Source organism: Nycticebus coucang, chromosome 1 (genome assembly GCF_027406575.1).
Source record: "Nycticebus coucang isolate mNycCou1 chromosome 1, mNycCou1.pri, whole genome shotgun sequence".
Classification (NCBI taxonomy): Eukaryota; Metazoa; Chordata; class Mammalia; order Primates; family Lorisidae; genus Nycticebus; species Nycticebus coucang.
This window is the reverse complement of record NC_069780.1, coordinates 65,038,775-65,060,981: the sequence shown is the minus strand read 5'-3', so window position 1 is coordinate 65,060,981 and position 22,207 is coordinate 65,038,775. Positions and strand designations below refer to the sequence as shown.

Below are 22,207 nucleotides of genomic sequence, written 5' to 3'. Positions count from 1 at the left end.
AAGGACAGGGGAACTTTTCTCCGGTGCATTGGGGTAGCGGGCGAGGGGGTGCACAGAAGGCGGGGTGACTCTCCCGTAGCGGTCTGTGCAGGGGGTGCAGTGTCCACCTCAGTCACTGGGGCGGCCAGGGGAACGGGGGGAGTGAATGAAGTAATGGAGGCGACGAATCAGGAAGTGATCACCTTGGAGAGTAACCTGCCTCGAATCCGGTGCTGTCGCTTCGGGGTGGGCTCGGCGAGCAGCGGCGGTAGCTGCCGGGCGGAGCGCTGGCAGTGGGTGCGGGAGAACGGCGCCGCGGTTAAGTTGGGGACTCGGGGGCGGGCGAGTTGTGCGCTTCACCCCAGTTGCTGAGGAACCAGGAAGTGAGTGCGGCTGTTGTTTCTCGGCTGCGCCTGCCACGCTGTCTGGCCGGAGAGGCCGCTGCTGCCCGTGCTCGGGGGTGGCGGGCTTCTCCCGGGCACGCTCGCCACCCCCGCCCCGTGCTCCTTTCACACTTCGTCCACAATTTCAGGACTTCCGCATGGACGAGGCAGCCCCGGGCGATGTCCAATGGACCGATACCCGCCAAAAAAAAAAAAAAAAAAAAAACATGCCCTGACCCTCCCTCCTCTTCCACCCCCACCGTGTGCAGCCTCTGGAGTAACGGTTCTGGAAAGGGTCACTTAACGTGGAGTGACCAGGACGATGTTTATGTCAGGGGCCCGCCTCCCCATCCTCATTTTGGGGGTGGCTGTGAACAAACTAGGTGTATGCCCCTTCCCTCGTGGGCTGGCTTTTTAGGGGGGAGAATGGGAAAGACACGGACTCCCTGACCTGGAGCGTTGGGGCGTCAGAGAAGAACGTTTATTTTTGTAAACAGTGGGTGTACGTGAGGGAGTGCGACGGGAGGGAGGGAGTCTTGGCCCCAGGGAAGTCTCAACACGGAATTGCCCCCTTTCCCCCTCCCCCCAAACCTCCCACCACAGCGGAAGCGCCTGGGAGAGGACAGAACCAATGGGATTGACAGGCCTGTGGTTCCAATCTGCTCTCTGAGGTGTTACAAATAAGAACGTTGATTTCTGGGGGCGGGACTAAGGGCCCGCGCTAGGCCAATGAAGATTGGGCGGGAGTGAAGCTGACAATGTACGCATGGAATTGGAGGGAAGAGGAGTGTAAACACGGAAGTGGCTACAGGGGTGGGGGATGTGCAGCGCCACTGCTGCAGCGGAAGGGCACGGACTTAAGTTACATGGAAAAAGAAGCTTTACTTAATAGCAGACAGTGCAGGGAGGGCCTTGGATCGATGTAGCACTGCTTGAGTACTGTTTATTGAATGCAATAATAAGCATACGTGTTCCTTTTCCCGAGTTCTATTTCATATCGCCATCGATGAGAATTGGAAAATGAGACATATTCACTGAACAGTAATGTTGTAGAAGGTCTTAACACTGTTTTCCATCCGTTGTTTTTAGGTAGGGGACTTGAAATTAGTAGGCGAAACCCTGTGATTTCAGTTCATTTGGGGGAAATCATGAACACGTGTGTACCTCTAAATTTAACGGAAGAACTTCCAAGTTCGAATAAAGTCTGGATTAATATAACTGTATGTATTGTATAACACGTAATGGTGACCATCCTTTTATTCTGTAAAATGTAATTCTGTGCTTTTCAAAGGTTTTAAAGAAAAATAACATTTTACTGAGTAGTGATTAAAACACATTTGTTTGACAGCAAAAACTTAAAAGGTGGAATACAATACTTAGATTTATTGGGGCAGTGATGATGCTGTGAGTATTGAACGTGTACATTTCAAAGGTTGTTCCAGTGGTTGTGAACACTGTGAGAACCTTAGAATGCCCTGGCAGTCAGAACTTTGAAAATACTGTAATGTTAAGAGGACTAAACTTTGCAGTGGAAGCTATTTTTTTCATAAGCTTTTGTAGTTATCAGTGAAACTGAATGTGGCCTGTAGAATTTTGCTTGGAGTGGATATAGATGTGTATGTGTGTGTAGACATTATTCTGTTAAATTCCATATACATATATACACACACACCCTCTTAGATCTGAAAGTACAAAATTTCTGTCTTTCTTTGGACTTTTAAAAAAAATGTTAAATGCCATTTTCCAGCTCTACAGCATTTCTTTCATATATACATATCTTACAATTAAAGTTTTTTTCATTACTGTAATGTTCTGTAAAGAATATATTTTACATGTAATTATTTTCAGATTATTCCTCAGTCATGCTCATGTAATCTGAAGCTCCCTTACAATATCTATTTAGAAGGAAACTTGAGTCAGGTTTGCTGATTTCCCAAGGTTTATTTAGTGACTTAAAAATTGGAGAGGAAAGATAACCCAGGAAATTAAGATTTGTGATTCTAAATTTTTATTGCTGCCAGTTTCCAGAGGGATTGAGAGAATAATGTTTGTAGAGTTAGTGTTTATGGAATGGACAGGATACCTTTCAAACTCTTTGAGAGAAGTCATCAAATGTTGTAATTCTCCCTTGTAATGATCTCACAGTCTATAATTTTGAAGAAAGATCAAAATCTATGTAATTGTAAATAGTAGCTAAAGTGATTGCTATAATGGGTTGATGATTAATGTAGACTGATCTTATGAAAACTGGAAGAGATAAGCTTTTAAGTTGAATATTGATAGCATAACTTTTTTTAAAGCAAGTGTAAAAGCTCTTTATTTTGCTATTGTTGCATGTTAAGGTATTAGAGAATAGAGTTGTGCTTTTATTTTCCTTCTTTAGAAGGTTAAGTATCACATATGTGCACTCCTTTAGATGTCAGTATTTATGCTGTTGGGAGTTTGAAAATAAAGAATGGAATAAATAAGCTTTTTTTCCTTTTTTTTTTGTAGAGACAGAGTCTCACTGTACCGCCCTCGGGTAGAGTGCCGTGGCGTCACATGGCTCACAGCAACCTCTAACTCTTGGGCTTACGTGATTCTCCTGCCTCAGCCTCCCGAGCAGCTGGGACTACAGGCGCTCGCCACAACGCCCAGCTATTTTTCTGTTGCAGTTTGGCCGGGGCTGGGTCCGAACCCGCCACCCTTGGCATATGGGGCCAGCGCACTACTCACTGAACCACAGGCGCCACCCTCCTTTTTTTTTTTTTTTTTTTTTTTTTTTTTAAATTAAATTATAGCTGTGTACATTAATGCAATCATGGGATACAATGTACTGGTTTATATACAATCTGAAATGTTTTCATCAAACTGGTTAACATAGCCTTTGTGGCACCCTCTTAGTTATAGTGTTAAGACATTTATATTCTACATTTAGTAAATTTCACATGTACCTTTGTAAGATGCATGGTAGGTGTGGTCCCACTAATTACCCTCCCTCTATCCATCCACCCCCCCCCCCTCTCCTTTTTCCGCATATTCTTGGGCTATAATTGGGTTATAGCTTTCATAAAAGCTATAAATTGGTTTCATAGTAGGGCTGAGTATATTGGATAAATAAGCTTTTTGTTGTTGTTGCAGTTTTAATGGGGCCTGGTTTGAACCCGCCATCCTCAGTATATGGGGCTGGCCCCCTACCTACTGAGCCACAGGCACTGCCCTAAATGAGCTTATTTATTACAGATCACTGTTACTTTAACATGCAAAGTATTTTTGTGGTAAAGACTTGACATATTTTATAAAACTTTCATTGGCAACATGATGTATGAGAATGGTCCTTGACCCTAAAGTCAATTTGAGGATCTATATCTACCCATCCCTGAACTAGCTTATAATTTCACTAATCTCTTTTAGGGGTTAATTTTCTGTAAGAGGACAAAGTTGACTGGATAATCTCTAGTGAATTTTTTTTTTTTTTTTTGAGACAGAATCTCACTCTTTCACCTTGGGTAGAGTGCCATGGCATCATCTTAGCTTACAGCAGTTTCAAACTCCTGGGCTCAAGCCATCTTGCCTCAGCCTCCCAAGTAGCTTTGGACTGCAGGTGACTATCACAATGCCTGACTAGTTTTTCTGTTTTTATTCATTTATTTTTGAGACTGAGTCTCACTTCGTTGCCCTCAGTAGAGTGGTATCATAGCTCACAGCAACCTCAGACTCGGTCTCAGCCAATTCTCTTGCCTCAGCCTCTCACTGGGGCTGCAGCAGCCCGCCATGACGCCGGGCTATTTTTAGAGAGGAGGGTCTCACTTTTTTTTTTTTGTAGAGACAGTCTCACTTTATTGCACTCGGTAGAGTGTCATGGCGTCACACAGCTCACAGCAACCTCCAGTTCCTGGGCTTAGGCGATTCTCTTGCCTCAGCCTCCCAAGTAGCTGGGACTACAGGTGCCCGCCACCCTCGGTAGATGGGGCCATCGCGGCCCCAATCTCTAGTGAATTTTAAAGCTCTGAAATAAATGTCTCAGAAACTTTTCATGGAAAGTTAAGGCTTTTGGTTTCTTTGGATTTTCTTTTCTTTTTGGATTTTTTTGTTTGTTTATATTACACCATGTGAGTGAATATGTCTGTAAGGTTGTTATGTAATTAGGAGGTTAATTTCTTTTAGCCATTCTTTAAAAATAACGTGTGCCAAATTGGAACTTGAGGCCATTTCTGTACGTCTAAGTCTATGATACAGTTTATTTCATATTATAGGCTTATATCCTAGTATATATAGCTTAATATAGCTAAAACAAATATCTTACGTCATTTTCCTGATATTTACATGGAAGTATTGTATGTGTATTGTCTAGATTTTCTGGAAGATTATCAGTTTAAAATACAGTGCTGCCTTATTTTCAAGTATACTTTCTTTGAGTTTTTTTCTTTTCTTTCATTTGACAAATAAGATCACCAGAAATTTTGCTCTACAATGCAAAATTTCACTACAGGTAATGGATGAATTTGGGGGGGAAATTTAGCCTAAATATTATCACTGACAAAATGAATGTTTTGTCAAAGTTCATTGTGAAATTTGAAATTAGAAATCTTGTTTCTCATTTATTGTAAATGGGAATATCTAGTATTAGTTTTGAAAAGATCAAATTGAAAAAAAAAGCATTATGTGAAACTATGAAGCATGCATTAGGATGAAAGTGGAGGAATAGCATTAATTTTCTTTCTAAAAAATGTATTTGAAAATGTTTTTTAAATTACTCTCAAGAATTCATTGCAGTGGGGGGTGCCTGTGGCTCAAGGAGTAGGGCGCTAGTCCCATATTCCAGAGGTGGCAGGTTCAAACCTAGCCCCGGCCAAAAACCAAAAAAAAAAAAGAATTCATTGCAGCATTAGTACTAAAATTTATGTAAAAACTGAGTTACAGAGTAACATCAGTATGTAAATAGTCAATCAGGATAATTCAAAATAAAACAATTTTTTAGAAGTTAGTTTAGCTAGTGGAGAAGGGCAGACAGCAGAGTGTTCTTGATAACTATGTAAAATTATTCTTTGTATTATCTGTGTCTTAAATGTTCAAAAGGATACAGAGAAGCTCAACGCCTGTAGCTCAAGCGGCTAAGGTGCCAGCTACATACACCAGAGCTGGTGGGTTCGAATCCACCCCGGGCCTGCCAAAAAAACAATGACATCTATACCCCAAAAATAGCCAGGTGTTGTGGCAGGTGCCTGTAGTCCCAGCTACTCAGGAGGCTGAGGCAAGAGAATTGCCTAAGCCCAGGAGTTGGCGGTTGCTGTGAGCTTTGATGGCAGCGGGCAGCAGTCCCAGATAGATAAAGTGAGACTCTGTCTCAAAAAAAACAAAAAACTATGCTTGCAAGTAATGGGTTTATTATTTTACATGTTGAATATTTTAAAATTTTCTTTCTTTAATTTCAAATATGATGAATACATTTGATCTTATCCATATGGATAAAATTTCTTTGAGCTCCGCTCACTGAGTAGGACGCCAGCCCCATATACCGAGGGTGGCGGGTTCAAACCCGATCCTGCCCAACTGCAACAAAAAATAGCCGGGTGTTGTGGTGGACACCTGTAGTCCCAGCTACTCGGGAGGCTGAGGCAAGAGAATCGCCTAAGGCCAAGAGTTGGAGGTTGCTGTGAGCTGTGATGCCACAGTACTCTACCAAGGGTGATAAAGTGAAGGCTCTGTCTCTACCAAAAAAAAAAAAAAATTTCTTTGAGCTCCTTAATACATGTAAAAGGGAACTCTGACCAAAAAAGTTTGAGAATAGCTGAATTACAGTGTTGCTCAGGTCTACACTGTTTGATGAGGTAGCCAGTAGCCACATGTAGCTGAGAAACTGTATTTTTAATTGTATTTAATCTTATTTAATTTAAATTTAAAAACAGGTAGTAGAAAACTTCCATTGATCACATGTTACAGTGACAGTATTTTGGATATACTAGGTTAAAAGGAAGGTAGAAATTTCACTTTTATATTTTTTTAATGTGGTTAATGCAAAATTTAAAATTATATTGGATTATATTTTGATATGATAACTCTGGTTTAGAAAATAATTTTCATTCTTTTTCCTTTCTAATGCAGCTTTATTGATTAGAAGATCAAGGGGGGGGAAAGGTAAAGATGGAGTGTCCTAGAACTTTATCTTTTTCACCTTCTCATTGCATTTATTTGTATTCTTCTCCTATTACTGTTATACCCGTTCTGTATTAGAGGGTAAGTTGTGGTAAATCAGATATAGTTGAGTGAAGATCTAGTGTTACTAGTTAATGATGTTGCTTGTAGGGGATACCACCACTGTTACTTAATTTTTTTTTTTTCCTGTTGCTTTCAAATTGCTACTAAATTTTATTTTTGACTTGAGAACATTTTTATGAACTAGATCCATTGCCAGGATTCTCTTATGCAAAGCTGAGAGGTATGCCTCTTGTCAGACCTAATTACCAAGTTTGGTATTTTGTAACAGCTGTTGAGTGAGTCTGTATTCCAAACACTGGTTGATTTAGAAAGAGAAATGGAACAAGATTTTTAGTGATAGTAAATGAGGGCATAAACAAATTTTGTTTTTGGTATTATAATTAAAAATAAAAGTCTTTAAATGTTTTTAACGGATTTAGTTCTTCAAGGAGAATTGATTGGCAACTCTAACTACTGGTGGCAACTAGAAAATGATACCTGTCAGATTGTGTTTAGCTTCATTGTTTCTATTTTTAAAATGAGTTGCTTATTTTTTCCTCCCCTAAATATCATACACAGGCCTAGAAAGATAATAGTATGTCAGGTTTTAAGTAAGAGATAAGGAATTTTACTTTTCAACCCTTGCTTGTAGCTTGTTTACTTTGATTGCACAGCACTTAAAATTCATGTCTATTCTTAAGAAATGTACAAAATCTAAAAAAAAGTGCAAAATTTTAGTTTACATTTTGTTTGAATTATTGATCTGAACAAAATAGTACTGAAAAGTTTTTTTTTTTTTTTCTGGATTTTGGCCGGGGCTAGGTTTGAACCCGCCACCTCTGGCATATGGGACCGGCACTCTACTCCTTGAGCCACAGGCGCCGCCCTGAAAAGTTTTTTAAAATTACAGAAACTTGAGTAGGATAAATTGTTTTTTAATGTTTTTTTTTTTTTGTAGAGACCGAGTCTCACTGTACCGCCCTCGGGTAGAGTGCCGTGGCGTCACACGGCTCACAGCAACCTCTAACTCTTGGGCTTACGCGATTCTCTTGTCTCAGCCTCCCGAGCAGCTGGGACTACGGGTGCCCGCCACAACGCCTGGCTATTTTTGGTTGCAGTTTGGCCAGGACTGGGTTTGAACCCGCCACTCTCAGCGTATGGGGCCGGCGCCCTACTCACTGAGCCACAGGCGCCGCCCTAATCTTTTCTTTATTTATTTATTTTGAGACAAATTCTTACTCTGTCACCACCAGCCTTGGAGTACAGTGACATGAACATCGCTCACTGCAGCCTCAAACTCTGGGGCTCAAGCAGTCTTCCTACCTTAGCCTCCCAAGTAGCTGGGATTATAGTTGTGAGCCATCTGTGACCAGCTTAAATTTCTGTTATTAAAAATTACTTGTTGACTTATGTAAACAAAAATGAAAAGAGATAGCGTTCATTTTTACAAAATGGATTGAGTATTCTTGAAAATTGTCATTGGTATGTTATTGTAAATTGATCTGAAAAAGGACTCTCTTAACTTTTCGTTTATATTTAACATTGAGTTAGTGAATAAAAATAGCAAGAAGTAAAACTAGTAAACATTAAAAAAGAAAAGAAATCAGTATTCTAAGCCTTTAAGTTACAGAGTAACTTACCTTATACTTTTATTTTAGTTTTGAAATGTTTTGCTCCCACTTACATTTTTTGTGCTCTTTAAAGTACAGATTGAGCATTTCAAGATCTGAAAATCTAAAATTCAGTATGCTCCAGAATCTGAAATGTTTTGAGTGCCAACATGACACTCAAAGAAAATGCTCATTGGAGCTTTTTGGGTTTGGGATGCTCAATTGGTAAGTACTTGATGTACATATTCCAAATCTAAAACAAACAAAATCTGAAATTAGAAATACCTCTAGTTCCAAGCATTTCATATAAGGGATACTCAGCCTGTAATGGTTTAATAAGCTTCATGAGGTCAGAGATCTAGTCACACTTGTATTAATATCTTAGGTTTGTAGCACAGGGCCTGGCATGTGGTAAATGCCAAAGAACCATTTGTTGAATGTACATACTTTATGAGATCTTCACAGGTAATTTATATATACTTTACATTCTCATCCTAAATTTAAAATTGAGTAAATTTTCTTTTTAAGTTTGTATATATTTTATTTGCTGGTATTTTACTCCATAAATAAATATTTCTGGGATATAATATGTTGAATTTGGGGGTGAAGAGGTCGAGGTCAGAAAATATAAGGAAGAAAAAAGACTTTTAAGAAATAATTTCCAGTGACAATAACACAAAATTCTGGTTTTGAAAATGTGCCTCAAACTGAGAATTCAGGGCACATACGTAACCATTAGGCAAATTTCATTTGTTTATAACTTAAAACATCTGGTAAAATTCTCTTGCTGTATTATTGAATACTTGATACAATTTTAATATCATAAAGTTTTTAGGGTGTGTCTTAAAACAGTTACATAAAGAATTAGTTTACCCATAACAGTTTATTAATAGCACCTTAGACAGCACCTAAATTGCAACACAAGCAGACTTTAATGCGAATGGTTCCTAGAATAAATTTTAAAAACCTAAAAATTTGCTCTCCAAGGTTTTCCCGTGCATGTGAGTATTGTAGGAAGGTACTTTGAAAAAAAAAAATAATAATTTGAGAATGGTAATACATTTTATACTTAGTTAATGCTAAGTTTCTTAAAAGTTGAGTTAGAAGGGCTGATTGAATCCTTCGCTTCAGTGAAGCTGCAGATAAGAGTAAGCAGGGTCACCTAAAGATAGATTTACTTAGAGGTTTGGCTGCCTCTCTGGAACCATTTAGCTTTGAGCAGATTTCCATAAATGGAAAGAGCAACTGGAGAGACCCAGTACCTTGGTTGGGAGTGTGGATGATGTGCAACAGGTGGTAAAACAGTCCTGGATTTTTAAAATAAATGTTCTCCAAACGACTGTTGTTTCACGCTGAGGCTTTAGCGTTTGCTGAATTTTGAGAGTAGGTGGATTTTTCCCCCAATTAAAAAATTCCTGGAAACAGTTTAAAAGATTCATATGTTTAATGTGTAGAACTTAAGAATTTGTAATATGACTTTATGAAATTTGTGTAAATATTATAGCTTTTAGTTCTTTTAAGGGACATCTTGAGAAAAATCTATCATTAGAAACTGTTTATGTTTTAACATGTTTAAGGATCTCTTACCAAGTTAACTATTAAATATTTTATGTCAGGATGTGAAATTAATATATTGTTAAATTAATAAATTTGTCTTTGAATTTGCTGTAAGGTCAGTGGGTTGTCCTTAATTTAGTACTCTATGCCTACTATATGAAGTCTGTATTAGGAACTGTAGCAGATATAAAGATGAGTTAAGATAGCCCCTCTGACCTCAAGGAGTTTAAAATCTTACAGGAATGATCTTACTATTTATATAAAAACTCACTGTGTGAGATTTTTATGGAAATCACTTAATTCTCACCAGTAGATGAGATAAATAATATTTCTGTTTTGTGAAAGAAGAAACTGAGGCTTAAGAGAGATTAAGTTGCTTGCCTTGGGTAACAGAAATAAGTGGCAGAAATTAGAACTCAAGCTGTTGGACCCCTGAAGGCTCAAACCACGACTGCACACATGACTTCACAAATAACTTAATAAGCAAAGGAAGTACTAGAACAGAGCTACAAAGGGGGATAGAAAAGCCCTCATGAAAAAAGATAGAAATTTCTGAAAAAATTCCTTAGGTTAAAACCTGGCAAAGCCTAGTGAGATTCTGAAGAGGTTATTATGAAGAAAGTTCCCAAGCACTCTGGCACCAAAGCTAATTAAAGTTGTTATCCATCTATAGGCAGAGTATAGTGGTCCCTCAGTATACTGGGAGTATTGGTTCCAGGACCTCCCACCCCCAAGAGGACATCAAAATTAGGGAATGCTCAAGTCCTTTATATAGAACATCCATAATACAAGTATAAGTACATAGTATTTGCATAGAACTTGCATATGTCCTCCCCTATGCTTTAAATCATCTCTAGATCACTTAAACACTTAATATAAGTGCTATGTAAATAGTTGTTACCCTACAATTATTGGTGGTGTTGTTTTTGAGACAGAGTCTCACTATGCCACCCTTGGTAGGGTGCCATGGTGTCACAGCTCACAACAACCTCAAACTCTTAGGCTTTAGTGATTCTCTTGCCTCAGCCTCCCAAGTAGCTGGGACTACAGGTGCCCATCACAACACCTGGCTGTTTTTTTGTTGTTGTTGGAGTTGTCATTGTTTAGTTGGCCCAGGCTGGGTTCCAACTTGCCAGCCCTGGTGTATGTGGCCAGCGCTGTAACCATTGTGTTATGGACGCCAAGCCTATAATTATTGTCTTATTTGCATTATTTTTTTCTCCCCAAATATGTTCCGTCCTTGGTTGAATCTGTGGATGTAGAACCCATGGATATGGAGGGCTGACTGTATTCAGTCACTAGGAGAGTCTGTAAGAATCAAACTAATTCATTAAGTTAACTTAGAGACATGATGTATTTCTGACTGTTTCTGCTAGGCATTACACTGGCTTTAGTCGCAGTACATCAACATATATGTGTAGTGTAATTGGCTCAGCACCTGTAGCTCAGTGGCTAGGGCACCAGCCACATACACTGGAGCTCGTGGGGTCGAATCCGGCCTGGTCCTGCCAAACAACAATGACACCTACAACCAAAACATAAATAAGTAAATAAGTAGTCGGGCATTTTGGTGGGCACCTGTAGTCCCCGCTACTTGGAAGGCTGAGGCAGGAGAATCGCTTAAGCCCAAGAGTTTGAGGTTGTGCTGAGTTATGATGCCACGGTACTCTACCGAGGGTGACAAAGTGAGACTCTGTCTCAAAAAAAAAAAACAAAAACATATATGTAGTGTAATTGAACTCACAGGATTATTAATCTACAACCATCCTTTCCCTGCTTCTCCCCTTATGTTAGTTTTAACCCAAAAGTGATACAGTGTTCAAATTTCAAGGGTCTTTCTTTGTTTTACTTTAGATAAGCTCCAGAAACTTCTCAGTAATTTCTAATCAACATCATTGTTTGCTTTATAATCATTTGTTTTATAAAGTGTAGCTACTAGCTGATTCTAGTTTTTAAATTATTTCTGTAAGTAATTTGTATAAACTAATATGTATCAGTGGCTTATCTAGTTATTCATATGGAAGTTAATTTATTTTTTTAATATTTATTTATTTATTTTTTGCAGTTTTTGGCTGGGGCTGGGTTTGAACCCACCACCTCCGGTATATGGGGCTGGCGCCCTACTCCTTTGAGCCACAGGCACTGCCCGGAAGTTAATTTATTTTTATTAATTTATTTTCCTTTCAAGAATGAATACATTTATTTCTCAGATAGTAATGTGGTTTTGTTTAGTAATGTGTTTAGTGCATTTTTAATTGAGTAGAACTTATTTTTCCCCTAGTGGAAGCATCAGTTCATAGCAGTAATGCACACTGCACAGATAAGACAATTGAAGCTGCTGAAGCCCTGCTTCATATGGAATCTCCTACCTGCTTGAGGGATTCAAGAAGTCCTGGTATGTGAACCATTAATTTTTATATTAAATATGTCATTCACATAGGTAGAATGAAGTTTTTTTTTAATGTAAGGGGATTATTTGCGTTCTCACAGGTCTATTAGACATAAATACCTGACAGCAATAATTGAACTTTGTCAAGCCTTCCAAATATTAAATACTTAATTTCATAATAAATGAGACCCCCCCACCAAAAAAAAATGCAGACAAATGTTTATTAAATAGCTGTGTATACTGTCATATCTATTTCCTTGACTCTGGATAAATTCTAAACCTTGTAGTCCTTAAAAGTATGGTAGATTGGGGCAGTTGCCTCCTATGACCACTTTTAGTTCTTTATTCAGTGATAAATAGACAATCCTAACTCTCCAGAACCATCCAGGATAGAGATGGAAGAGCGCTTATATCATTTTCTTCCTATTTCCCAAAGCCTATTTCTTCGGGTCTCCCCTCCCCACTTTTTTTGGAGACAGAGTCTCCTTTGTCGCCCTTGGTAGAGTGCCGTGGCATCATAGTTCACAGAAACATCAAACTCCTGGGCTTAAGTGATTCTCTTGCGTCAGCCTCCCAAGTGTCTGGGACTACAGGTGCCTACCGCAATGCCTGGCTATTTTCTGGTTGCAGTCGTGATTGTTGATAAGCTGGCTCAGGCAGGGTTTAAACCCACCAGCCTCGGTGCATGTGGCTGGCGCCATAACCACTATGCTACATCTCTTATTTTTAGAGACAAGGTCTTTCTCTGGACTCAGGCTGGTCTTGAATATGTGAGCTCAGGCAATCCATCCGCCTTGGCCGCCCAAGTGCTGGGATTACAGGTGTGAGCCACCATGCCCGGCTGCCACCCCCCACTTTTTTTTTTTTCTTTTCAGTTTTTGGCTGGGGCTGGGTTTGAACCCGCCACCTCCAGTCTATGGGGCTGGCACCTACTACTTTGAGCCACAAATGCCACCTACCCCCCGCTTTTGTTTTTAAGCTTTTTTTTTAGACAGAGTCTCACTATGTCACCCACAGTAGGTGCTGTGGCATTACAGCTTACAGCAACCTCAAACTCTTGGGCTTAAGTGATTCTCTTGCCTCAGCCTCCCGAGTAGCTGGGACTACAGGCGCCCGCCACAATGCCCAGCTATTTTCTTGTTGCAGTTGTGAGTGTTGTTTAGCTGGCTCAGGCAGGGTTTAAACCCACCAGCCTCAGTGCATGTGGCTGGTGCCATAACCACTATGCTATGGGCGCCAAGCCAAACTTTTATTATTTATTTATTTATTTTTTATTTTTGTAGAGACAGAGTTTCACTTTATTGCCCTCGGTAGAGTGCCGTGGCGTCACACAGCTCACAGCAACCTCCAACTCCTGGGCCTAGGCGATTCTCCTGCCTCAGCCTCCCGAGTAGCTGGGACTACAGGTGCCCGCCATAACGCCCGGCTATTTTTTTGTTGCAGTTTGGCCGGGGCTGGGTTTGAACCTGCCACCCTCGGTATATGGGGCCAGCGCCCTAGTCACTGAGCCACAGGTGCCGCCCTATTTATGTATTTATAGACGGAGTCTCACTATGTAGCCCTGGGTAGAGTGCTGTCGCATCACCGCTCACAGCAACCTCAAACTCTTTGGCTTAAGCTATTCTCTTGCCTCAGCCACCCAGGTAGCTGGGCTGTGCCCACCACAGTGCCCAGCTGTTTTTTGGTTGTAGTTGTCATTGTTTAGCAGGCCCGGGCTAGATTCCAACCCGCCAGCTCTGGTATATGTGGCTGGCACCCTAGCCACTGAGCTACAGGCGCCGAGCCCCTACTTTTTTTAAAAAAGGCTGGTTTTGATAGCGTTTTGTACTATTTGTAATTTCTTTAATTTAATGTCCAAATACTAATCTGACTTGTTACAGTAAGAATGGCCCTTCTTATAGGGATTTATACAAAATGTGAAGAGTAACTGTAGTTTTTAATTGGAATAGGAATCCCATGTGTTATTCAGGTATATGAGAAGAAAAAAATTAGGGCATTTTTGGTTAATGTATTAAACCATGGTAATATGTATCTGTTAATTAAAATAGAAATGTTATATCCTGATTATTTATGCATTTTGGAAAAAAGTCAGAGCCACGTTAATTATATATAATAGAATACCACATTGCTATCTATATGTACTGGTTTAGTGACCTAAAGCATGAAGAATACTGAAAGGTGATACTTGTTGATCTGTAATGAGCAGGTTTTTCCTTTTCTTTATATTTTTAAAGGAATCATAAGTGCTTACGTTTTACTGAATACACAAAATCTTTTAAATTTTGTTCCATGTGCATGTATTACTTAGTTAAAGAATAATAATAATAATAAAGATAATAATAAGGAAAGTAATTATTAAAAGAACTCACTAATGGCTCAGCATCTGTAGCACAGTGGTGATGGCACCAGCCACACACTCTGAGGGTGGTGTGTTCGAACCTGGCCCAGGCCTGCCAAGCCAACAATGACAACTGTAACAACAGCAAAAAAAATAGCCAGGCTAGTGAATGATGCCCCATGATTATATCAATGTACACAGCTATGATTTAATAAAATAAATAAATAAATGTAAAAAATAAAAACAAAACAAAAAAAATAGCCAGGCGTTGTGGCAGATGCTTGTGGTTTGGCCGGGGCTGGGTTTGAACCTGCCACCCTCGGTATATGGGGCCGGCGCCCTAGTCACTGAGCCACAGGTGCCGCCCTATTTATTTATTTATAGCTACTTGGGAGGCTGAGGCAAGAGAATTGCTTGGGCCCAAGAGTTTGAGGTTGCTTTAAGCTGTGACGCCACAGCACTCTACCGAGGGCAACATAACAGGACTCTGTCTCCCCCCCCCCAAAAAAAAAACAACTCACTGTTAATATACTATTATTTTGAAATGTTTTCCCAACTTTTAAAATAAAGTTTTTTTACAGTGAGCTTGAAATGATCTAAAGATGTGAAGGAGGGGAGTGACTACGTAAGATCCTCATCTTACCCAAAGGGTTAGCATTTCCTTCAAGTTGATTTTCTTTGCATTTATGTTCCTTAGATCATACTGAAAATTCATCAGATTAACTTGTTCAATATCAAGCTCTTATCCTACTTTGATTAATTCTTAATACATCTCACCTCTTCTAAATATTGAACTGTCCATATAAAAAACATTAATAGGGATGGGAAATTTTAATTTTTCAACTTTTTTTTATAGTGGAAGTGTTTGTCCCTCCTTGTGTATCAACTCCAGAATTTATCCATGCTGCTATGAGACCAGATGTCATTACAGAAACTGTAGTGGAGGTGTCAACTGAAGAGTCTGAACCGATGGATACCTCTCCTATTCCTACATCACCAGATAGCCATGAACCAATGAAAAAGAAAAAAGGTAGAGATTATTTATATATTTCTGAGGAAGCAGATGAAATTTTTTCTAGTATCTTTTCCCCGTCAAGAAAGTAATGTATTCTGTAGATTTAAGATTGACGTTATCTTAACCAGGTATTCTCATGAGAATTAAGAAACTGAAATTTTAATTTTTTGTTTTAATATACTCATACTTTTGAAGGAGTTAGTTTTTTGGGTTTTATGGGTTTTTTTGCAGTTTTTGGCCAGGGCTGGGTTTCAACCCGCCACCTCCGGCATATGGGGCCTGCGCCCTACTCCTTTGAGCCACAGGCGCCGCCCTGAAGGAGTTAGTGTTTGAATCCTGAAGGAACTTGCCTGAAAGTGAGATTTTAAAAGATGTTAAACACACAGAAGGCAGATCACATATTCCCTGCACATTTGTCTTACCCTTTCTTTCTTCTATCATTCTGATTCTTTTATAGGTAGTTACTTAAAAAATTTTTTATTGTATTTTTTATTTTATTTTATTCTATTCTTAATTTTCTCTATTTTACGAAGTCCTGTCTTCTCCCTCTTTTTGGACATTATAAATAAAAGAGAGAGTCAGGCATGCCTGTAGTTCCAGCTACTTGGAAGGTGAAGAGGGAGGATTACTTTGATCCAAGAGTTTGAGGTGTCACCTTGGGCAACACAGTGAGATTCCATCTTTTTTTTTTTTTTAATTAGCACTATTTTCTTCCCCCTACTTTCTGCTTTCTTTCCCCCTAATACTGCCAATAGAGGCTTCTAACTGGTGTAAACTTACCACTGGGTAAAGAAAAGAGCATTTCCACTTCTTTGACTCCTGCTGAAATTTCTGATTCCCTGATCATAATGGGTGAATCACAAGACTCTTGCACACCTCTAACACCATGAAGAAATGGACAGTAAGTAGCTTCATTCCTATTCAAAGGTAAAATTTGAAAGAAATGAAATCCCAAGTAATTGGGTACTCATCTAAAAAAAAAATCAAAGGAAATAGTAAAGGGAAAGTATGTTACAAATACTGATATTTTCTTTTATTCATTAAATACCGTGTTTAACATTGCTGTGATATGTATTGTTCTGTACTTAACTGCTATAAGGAAGGTAATGAATAGGACAGAGTGCTGTCCCACATATAATATACGTAAATTACATGTATCTTGAGAGGCATGAATGAGAGAATTTAGAGTGAAGAATTACTTCCTGGTGTAAATGTTTAAAGACAAAAGCCATTTGTATAAATGGCCTTATTTACCCACTTTCTCTGTAGCACTGGGCTCGTTGTGTCCAATAGGAGCTGTTACAAAATACTTAAGAAATTTTTTTATTTAAAAGAAGATAGAATGGGTGGTGCCTGTGGCTCAGGGAGTAGGGCACCAGTCCCATATACCAAGGGTGGCAGGTTCGAACCTGACCCTGGCCAAAACTGCAACAAAAAAAATTAATTAATTAAAAAAAAAGAAGAAGATAGAAAAGACCGTGAAAATTAGGAGTCATGTACAAACCAGGATGTGATATGATAAAAACGAGGGAAATAATTTGCCAATTTAATACTGATTTTATCTCTAGGAAAGCTTTCCTTTTCTTTTCTTTTTTTTTTTTTTTTTCATAAAGGAAGAAGTAAACTTTTTATTCACAGATGTACATGTAAAAAGTCGCAGGAATTTATTTTTAAGGAAAGCTTTTCTTTTTCTTTTGCCATCCACTTCTGTTTTCTGCAAGATCTTTGAAAGCTCTTAATGACCATTTAAAAATTACAACCATTCTGTGCTCATTGCTATAAGGAACACAATAAAGAATCAGAGTACCATTGTATATTTGTGATTATGTATATTGGAGACATACAAACTTAGGTTATTTGTAATAGCAGAGCCACCTTTTATTTCCAGAGAAGATAGCATATGGTATTCTGAAAGTTAATTTGACTATACCATCCCTCTTTACTGTTGAGGAATATCCTTTTCATTTCTTAAGAAACATGATTTTGGAAATGCTACTTTATAAGAAAATAAATTAAGGCTAGGCACAATGGTTCCCACCTGTAATTCTAGAACTTTGGGAGGCTGAGGTGGGAGGATTGCTACCTCAAGACCAGCCTGAGCAAGAGTGAGACCCTGTCTCTAACAAAAAATAGAAAATTAGGCAGGTGTTGTTGGCATACACCGGTAGTTTCAGGTACTTGGGAGGCTCAAGCAGGAGGATCACTTTAATTCAGGGATTTGACATTGTAGGTGATGCTACACTCACGCTGGGGTCATAGAGTGAGATCCTGTCTTCACAAAAGAGGAAAAGAAATCAGGCCTGTTGGGGGCAACTTTTCTATAAAGTTAGGCTTTCATTCTTGAATTTAGGAGATTATGAAGATGTTAGCTTTCGTACACATAAATATTACTTGAGAAATGAAGTTGTATTCTAACAAGGAGACCAGTTAGGATTAAGTGAGCAGGGTAACCTAGGCTGGTGGGTTTGAGCCCGGCCTAGGCCTGCTACACAATGACAACTGCAACAAAAAAAATAGCCAGGTATTATGGCGGGCCCCTGTAGTCCCACCTACTTGGGAGGCTGAGGCAAGAGAATCACTTAAGCCCAAGAGTTTGAGGTTGCTGTGAGCTGCAATGCCACCGAGGGCAACATAATGAAACTCTGTCTCAAAAAAAAAAAAAAAAACCAGTTAATTTTTGCCAAAGCAGACATCTTATTAATTATAATTACCAGAATGAAATCCTAGAATATATCTGTGCATTTTGAAATATTAGTTAAGATACTTTATTTAGATTAATTATATAAAGAGCTAAATTAATCTTTGCTAATGAAGAACAGAGTGACATTAGAAATTTCAAGTGTAGGATAATCACAAATCAGTAATAAATATGTTTAATATGAAGAATATTCCCAACCTCTTCTTGAGATTTTCCTTCATCTGTCAGCATTCATTCATCTGTGCTAAGGATTTAATAGAACTCACTTCAGACTTAAGCTCTCTTTAGTGTAGAAAAGCATAGCCTTTGCTTTTCCATTCAGTGTGGATGCTCGTCTGTGAGAGAGACTTATGTCAGAAGTGAGAAAGGGAAAGGTTACAAACGTTTATTAGACATACAGAATAATCATTTGGAAGTTTTTTGTTAGCCTTATATCTGCATTTAAGATGGGGAAATTGGAACACTTAGGATTAAATTCTAGTGAATTAACTGGCTCAGTACGATAAAGTGTGCTTAATATTTTTCTTTTCTTCATTAGAGCTCAAAGTGTTTCTCAGATTGTCAGATCTTCCTTAGTTAAATAGGTAACAATCCAGTAGAACAGAAAATAAAGAAGTTTATACTAGGATTTGTTTCTGTTGCTATATTAATGGAAATGGTTAGCAATTTGAGGCTCTGTTGATGCAATAATAGATTAATAGTACCTAAGTTGGCCATGTACATTAAGGTTACTAACAACTAATGGCTGTAGTCTAAAATTGAAGAAATGTTTTTAATGCTCCTTTTTTAAAAAGTTATTTGTTTTGGGGCGGCACCTGTGGCTCAAAGGAGTAGGGCGCCGGCCCCATATGCTGGAGGTCGTGGGTTCAAACCTAGTCCCAGCCAGAAACTGCAAAAAAATGAAAAAAAGTTACTTATTTTTAAAAAGAGATGAGGTCTCATTCTGTCACCCAGGCTGGAGTGCGATGGCTCTGTCATACCTCATTGTTATCTCCAGCTTCTGGACTCAAGCAGTTTTCCTGCCTCAGCTCCCATGTCACTAGAACTAAAAGTGCATGCCACTATGCCACTCATGCCTGGCTAATTTTTATATAGAGACAAGATTTTGCTATGTTGCCCAGGCTGGTCTTAAAACACCTGGGCTCAAGTGATCCTCCTGCCTCAGCCTCCCAAAGTGTTAGTATTACAGGCATGAAGCCATTAGCCTAGCCTTGCTCCTTTTAAAAGCAACTTATACACGCTGAGTATATTAATCCACAAATTAGTGTCCAGTTTAATGTATAATGTGTTATCAGAGAGTCTGTTAATCCTGCTTCTGTTATTTTTCCTGTTTTCAGTGTACGGTTTCTATATCTTATTTTTTCAGTTGGCCGAAAACCAAAGACCCAGCAATCACCAATTTCCAATGGGTCTCCTGAGTTAGGTATAAAGAAGAAACCCAGAGAAGGAAAAGGTAATTTGGGGAGGGCCGTTTTGGAGGTGAGATGATTTTTTATTTATTTATTTATTTATTTATTTATTTATTGTTGGGGATTCATTGAGGGAGGTGAGATGATTTTATTTCAGTCAGTTGACATTTTTACATTTGTAAGAAAATTATTTCTAAGGTGGTGCCTGTGGCTCAGTGAGTAGGGCATTGGCCCCATATACCGAGGGTGGCAGGTTTGAACCTGGCCCCGGCCAAACTGCAACAAAAAAATAGCCAGGCGCTGTGGCAGGCATCTGTAGTCCCAGCTACTCGGAAGGCTGAGGTAAGAGAATCGCCTAAGCCCAAGGGCAGGAGGTTGCTGTGATCTGTGACGCCACGGCACTCTAACCGGGGGTGACAAAGTGAGACTCCTGTCTCTTAAAAAAAAAAAAAAGAAAGAAAAAATTATTTCTAGTACATGCACATACGTGAGTATTGTCTCTGATGGTAGTTCTATAAAAGATGATTCAGTATCACCTGGAAGCTTCATTAAAATATTTATCCCCAATACCTACTCCACAGAGATTCTATAGCCATAGCTATACCATGGGGAATATAAGGAAGCAGGCATTAATATTTCAGAAGAAAGTCTTAAGGACAATCTGATGCACATCTTTCTTAGGAGATGTTGTTTTAGGGGTTGCGTTTATATATAATAGCACTCATCTTCACATAGAGCCACTTACAATTGAAAGAGGTTTATATTTAAGACTTGTTTCTGTTACATAATTTAACTGTTTAGAAGCAATGCAAGAATTTAAAGCAAGTGGGATTTAAATTTTCCAGTTGACAAATTTCAGTCATGTCAGTCACAAGACAAAACACACTTAACTGTTTTTGCTTTAGAATTTGTGGTATCTTCGTTAGAAATAAAAATAGCAACAAGCCTCTCCCATTCTGTTCTTTCTTAATTTGTTGGGTAAAATTATTTCAAGTAACATTTCAGTGTATCACTTCAATGAATAAATGTTTTCAGACCAATATTCAATGATTGGATAAATTTTATGTTAATATATTCAAATGTATTCCTTCCTTAGCATGTGGTCTGAGTTACATATAAGAAATTTGGTGTCAAAAAGAAAAGAAATTTGGTGTCTACATACAATAACTAAGAAAATGCCATGAAGGCTACATTGAACAGTTTGATGAGAATATTTCAGATTGTATATGAAACCAGCACATTGTACCTCTTGATTGCACTAGTGTACACAGCTATGATTTAACAATAAAAAAAAAGAAATTTGGTATTCAAAATAGTTACATTGAATATTTACTTAGGCACTGAAGACTCAATTTGTGAAAGAATCGGGATATTTTTTCTTATTTCCTTGTCATTTTCTGATTTCCTGGTCATTTCGTATTTCTGACATCTTAGGGTTTAATCTTTTAATTTACACTGAAAACTTTAAGTTACATAGTACCAGTGAATATTAGAAAGCTAATCTGTAAATATAGTCTATTTTAAAAAATAACTATCATCGTTAGTGATATCTCTTAAATTCAAAGGTCTTATGCTTAACGCTGTAGAAAAAGTTTCTATTTTTACCAATAAAATCTCTCATTAAAGTCTTTATTTATTTATTTATGTATTTATTTATTTATTTATTTATTTTGGTTTGGAGACAGTCTCACTATGTTGTCCCTGGTAGAGTGCTGTGGCATCGTAGCTCACAGCAACCTCAAACTCTTGGGTTTAAGTGATTTTCTTGCCTCAGCCTCCCAAGTATCTGGGACTACAGGTGCCCACCACAACGCCCAGCTACTTTTTGATTGTAGTTGTCGTTGTCGTTGTTTAGCAGGCCTGGTCTGGGTTCAAACCCACAAGCCCCGGTGTATGTGACCAGTACCCTAACCACTGAGCTACGGGTGCTGAGCCACCTCTCATTAAAATTTCAATCTCAGGCAGCGCCTGTGGCTCAGTGAGTAGGGCGCCAGCCCCATATGCCGAGGGTGGTGGGTTCAAACCCAGTCCCGGCCAAACTGCAACAACAAAAAAATAGCCAGGTGTTGTGGCAGGCGCCTGTAGTCCCAGCTGCTCGGGAGGCTGAGGCAAGAGAATCACATAAGCCCAAGAGCTGGAGGTTGCTGTGAGCCGTGTGACACCACGGCACTCTACTGAGGGCAGTAAAGTGAGACTCTGTCTCTACAAAAAAAAAAAAAAAATTTCAATCTCATATTACACTAAATTTCAATCTTGTATTATTACACTTCAGGTACCGTGTTATAATGTAATAATTAAAAAAAAAATTTTTTTTTTTGGTAGAGATAGAGTCTCACTTTATCACCCTTGGTAGAGTGCCGTGGCATCACACAGCTCACAGCAACCTCCAACTCCTGGGCTTAGGTGCCTCAGCCTCCCAAGGAGCTCGGACTACAGGGGCCTGCCACAACGCTCAGCTTTTTTTTTGTTGCAGTTCAGCTGAGGCCAGGTTTGAACCTGTCATCCTCGGTATATGGGGCCTATGGGGCCGGCGCCCTACCCACTGAGCCACAGACCTTAAAATTATTATTTATTATTTATTTTTATTTTTAATTTCAGGTTGCTTGTTCATTCTTCGTTTGAAGTTTTGTTTGTTTGTTTCTTTTCTTTTCT

At 38.9% G+C, this 22,207-nt stretch overlaps 1 protein-coding gene across 11 annotated transcripts in view; it reads left to right on the top strand.

The window, feature by feature from the left end:
- ELF2 (E74 like ETS transcription factor 2) overlaps positions 1-22,207 on the top strand; it is a 143,615-nt gene that overhangs the window by 113,605 nt on the left and 7,803 nt on the right. For 6 of the 11 annotated variants that reach the window (XM_053581487.1, XM_053581523.1, XM_053581555.1 and 3 more), the window contains 3 exons: positions 11,988-12,101; positions 15,290-15,463; positions 19,513-19,599. In XM_053581487.1, coding sequence (XP_053437462.1) covers positions 11,988-12,101; positions 15,290-15,463; positions 19,513-19,599 — 375 coding nt within the window. Of the gene's footprint in view, positions 1-39; positions 1,583-11,987; positions 12,102-15,289; positions 15,464-19,512; positions 19,600-22,207 lie in introns of those variants that run through there. The other 5 variants (XM_053581605.1, XM_053581638.1, XM_053581619.1 and 2 more) reach the window with 3 other exon arrangements.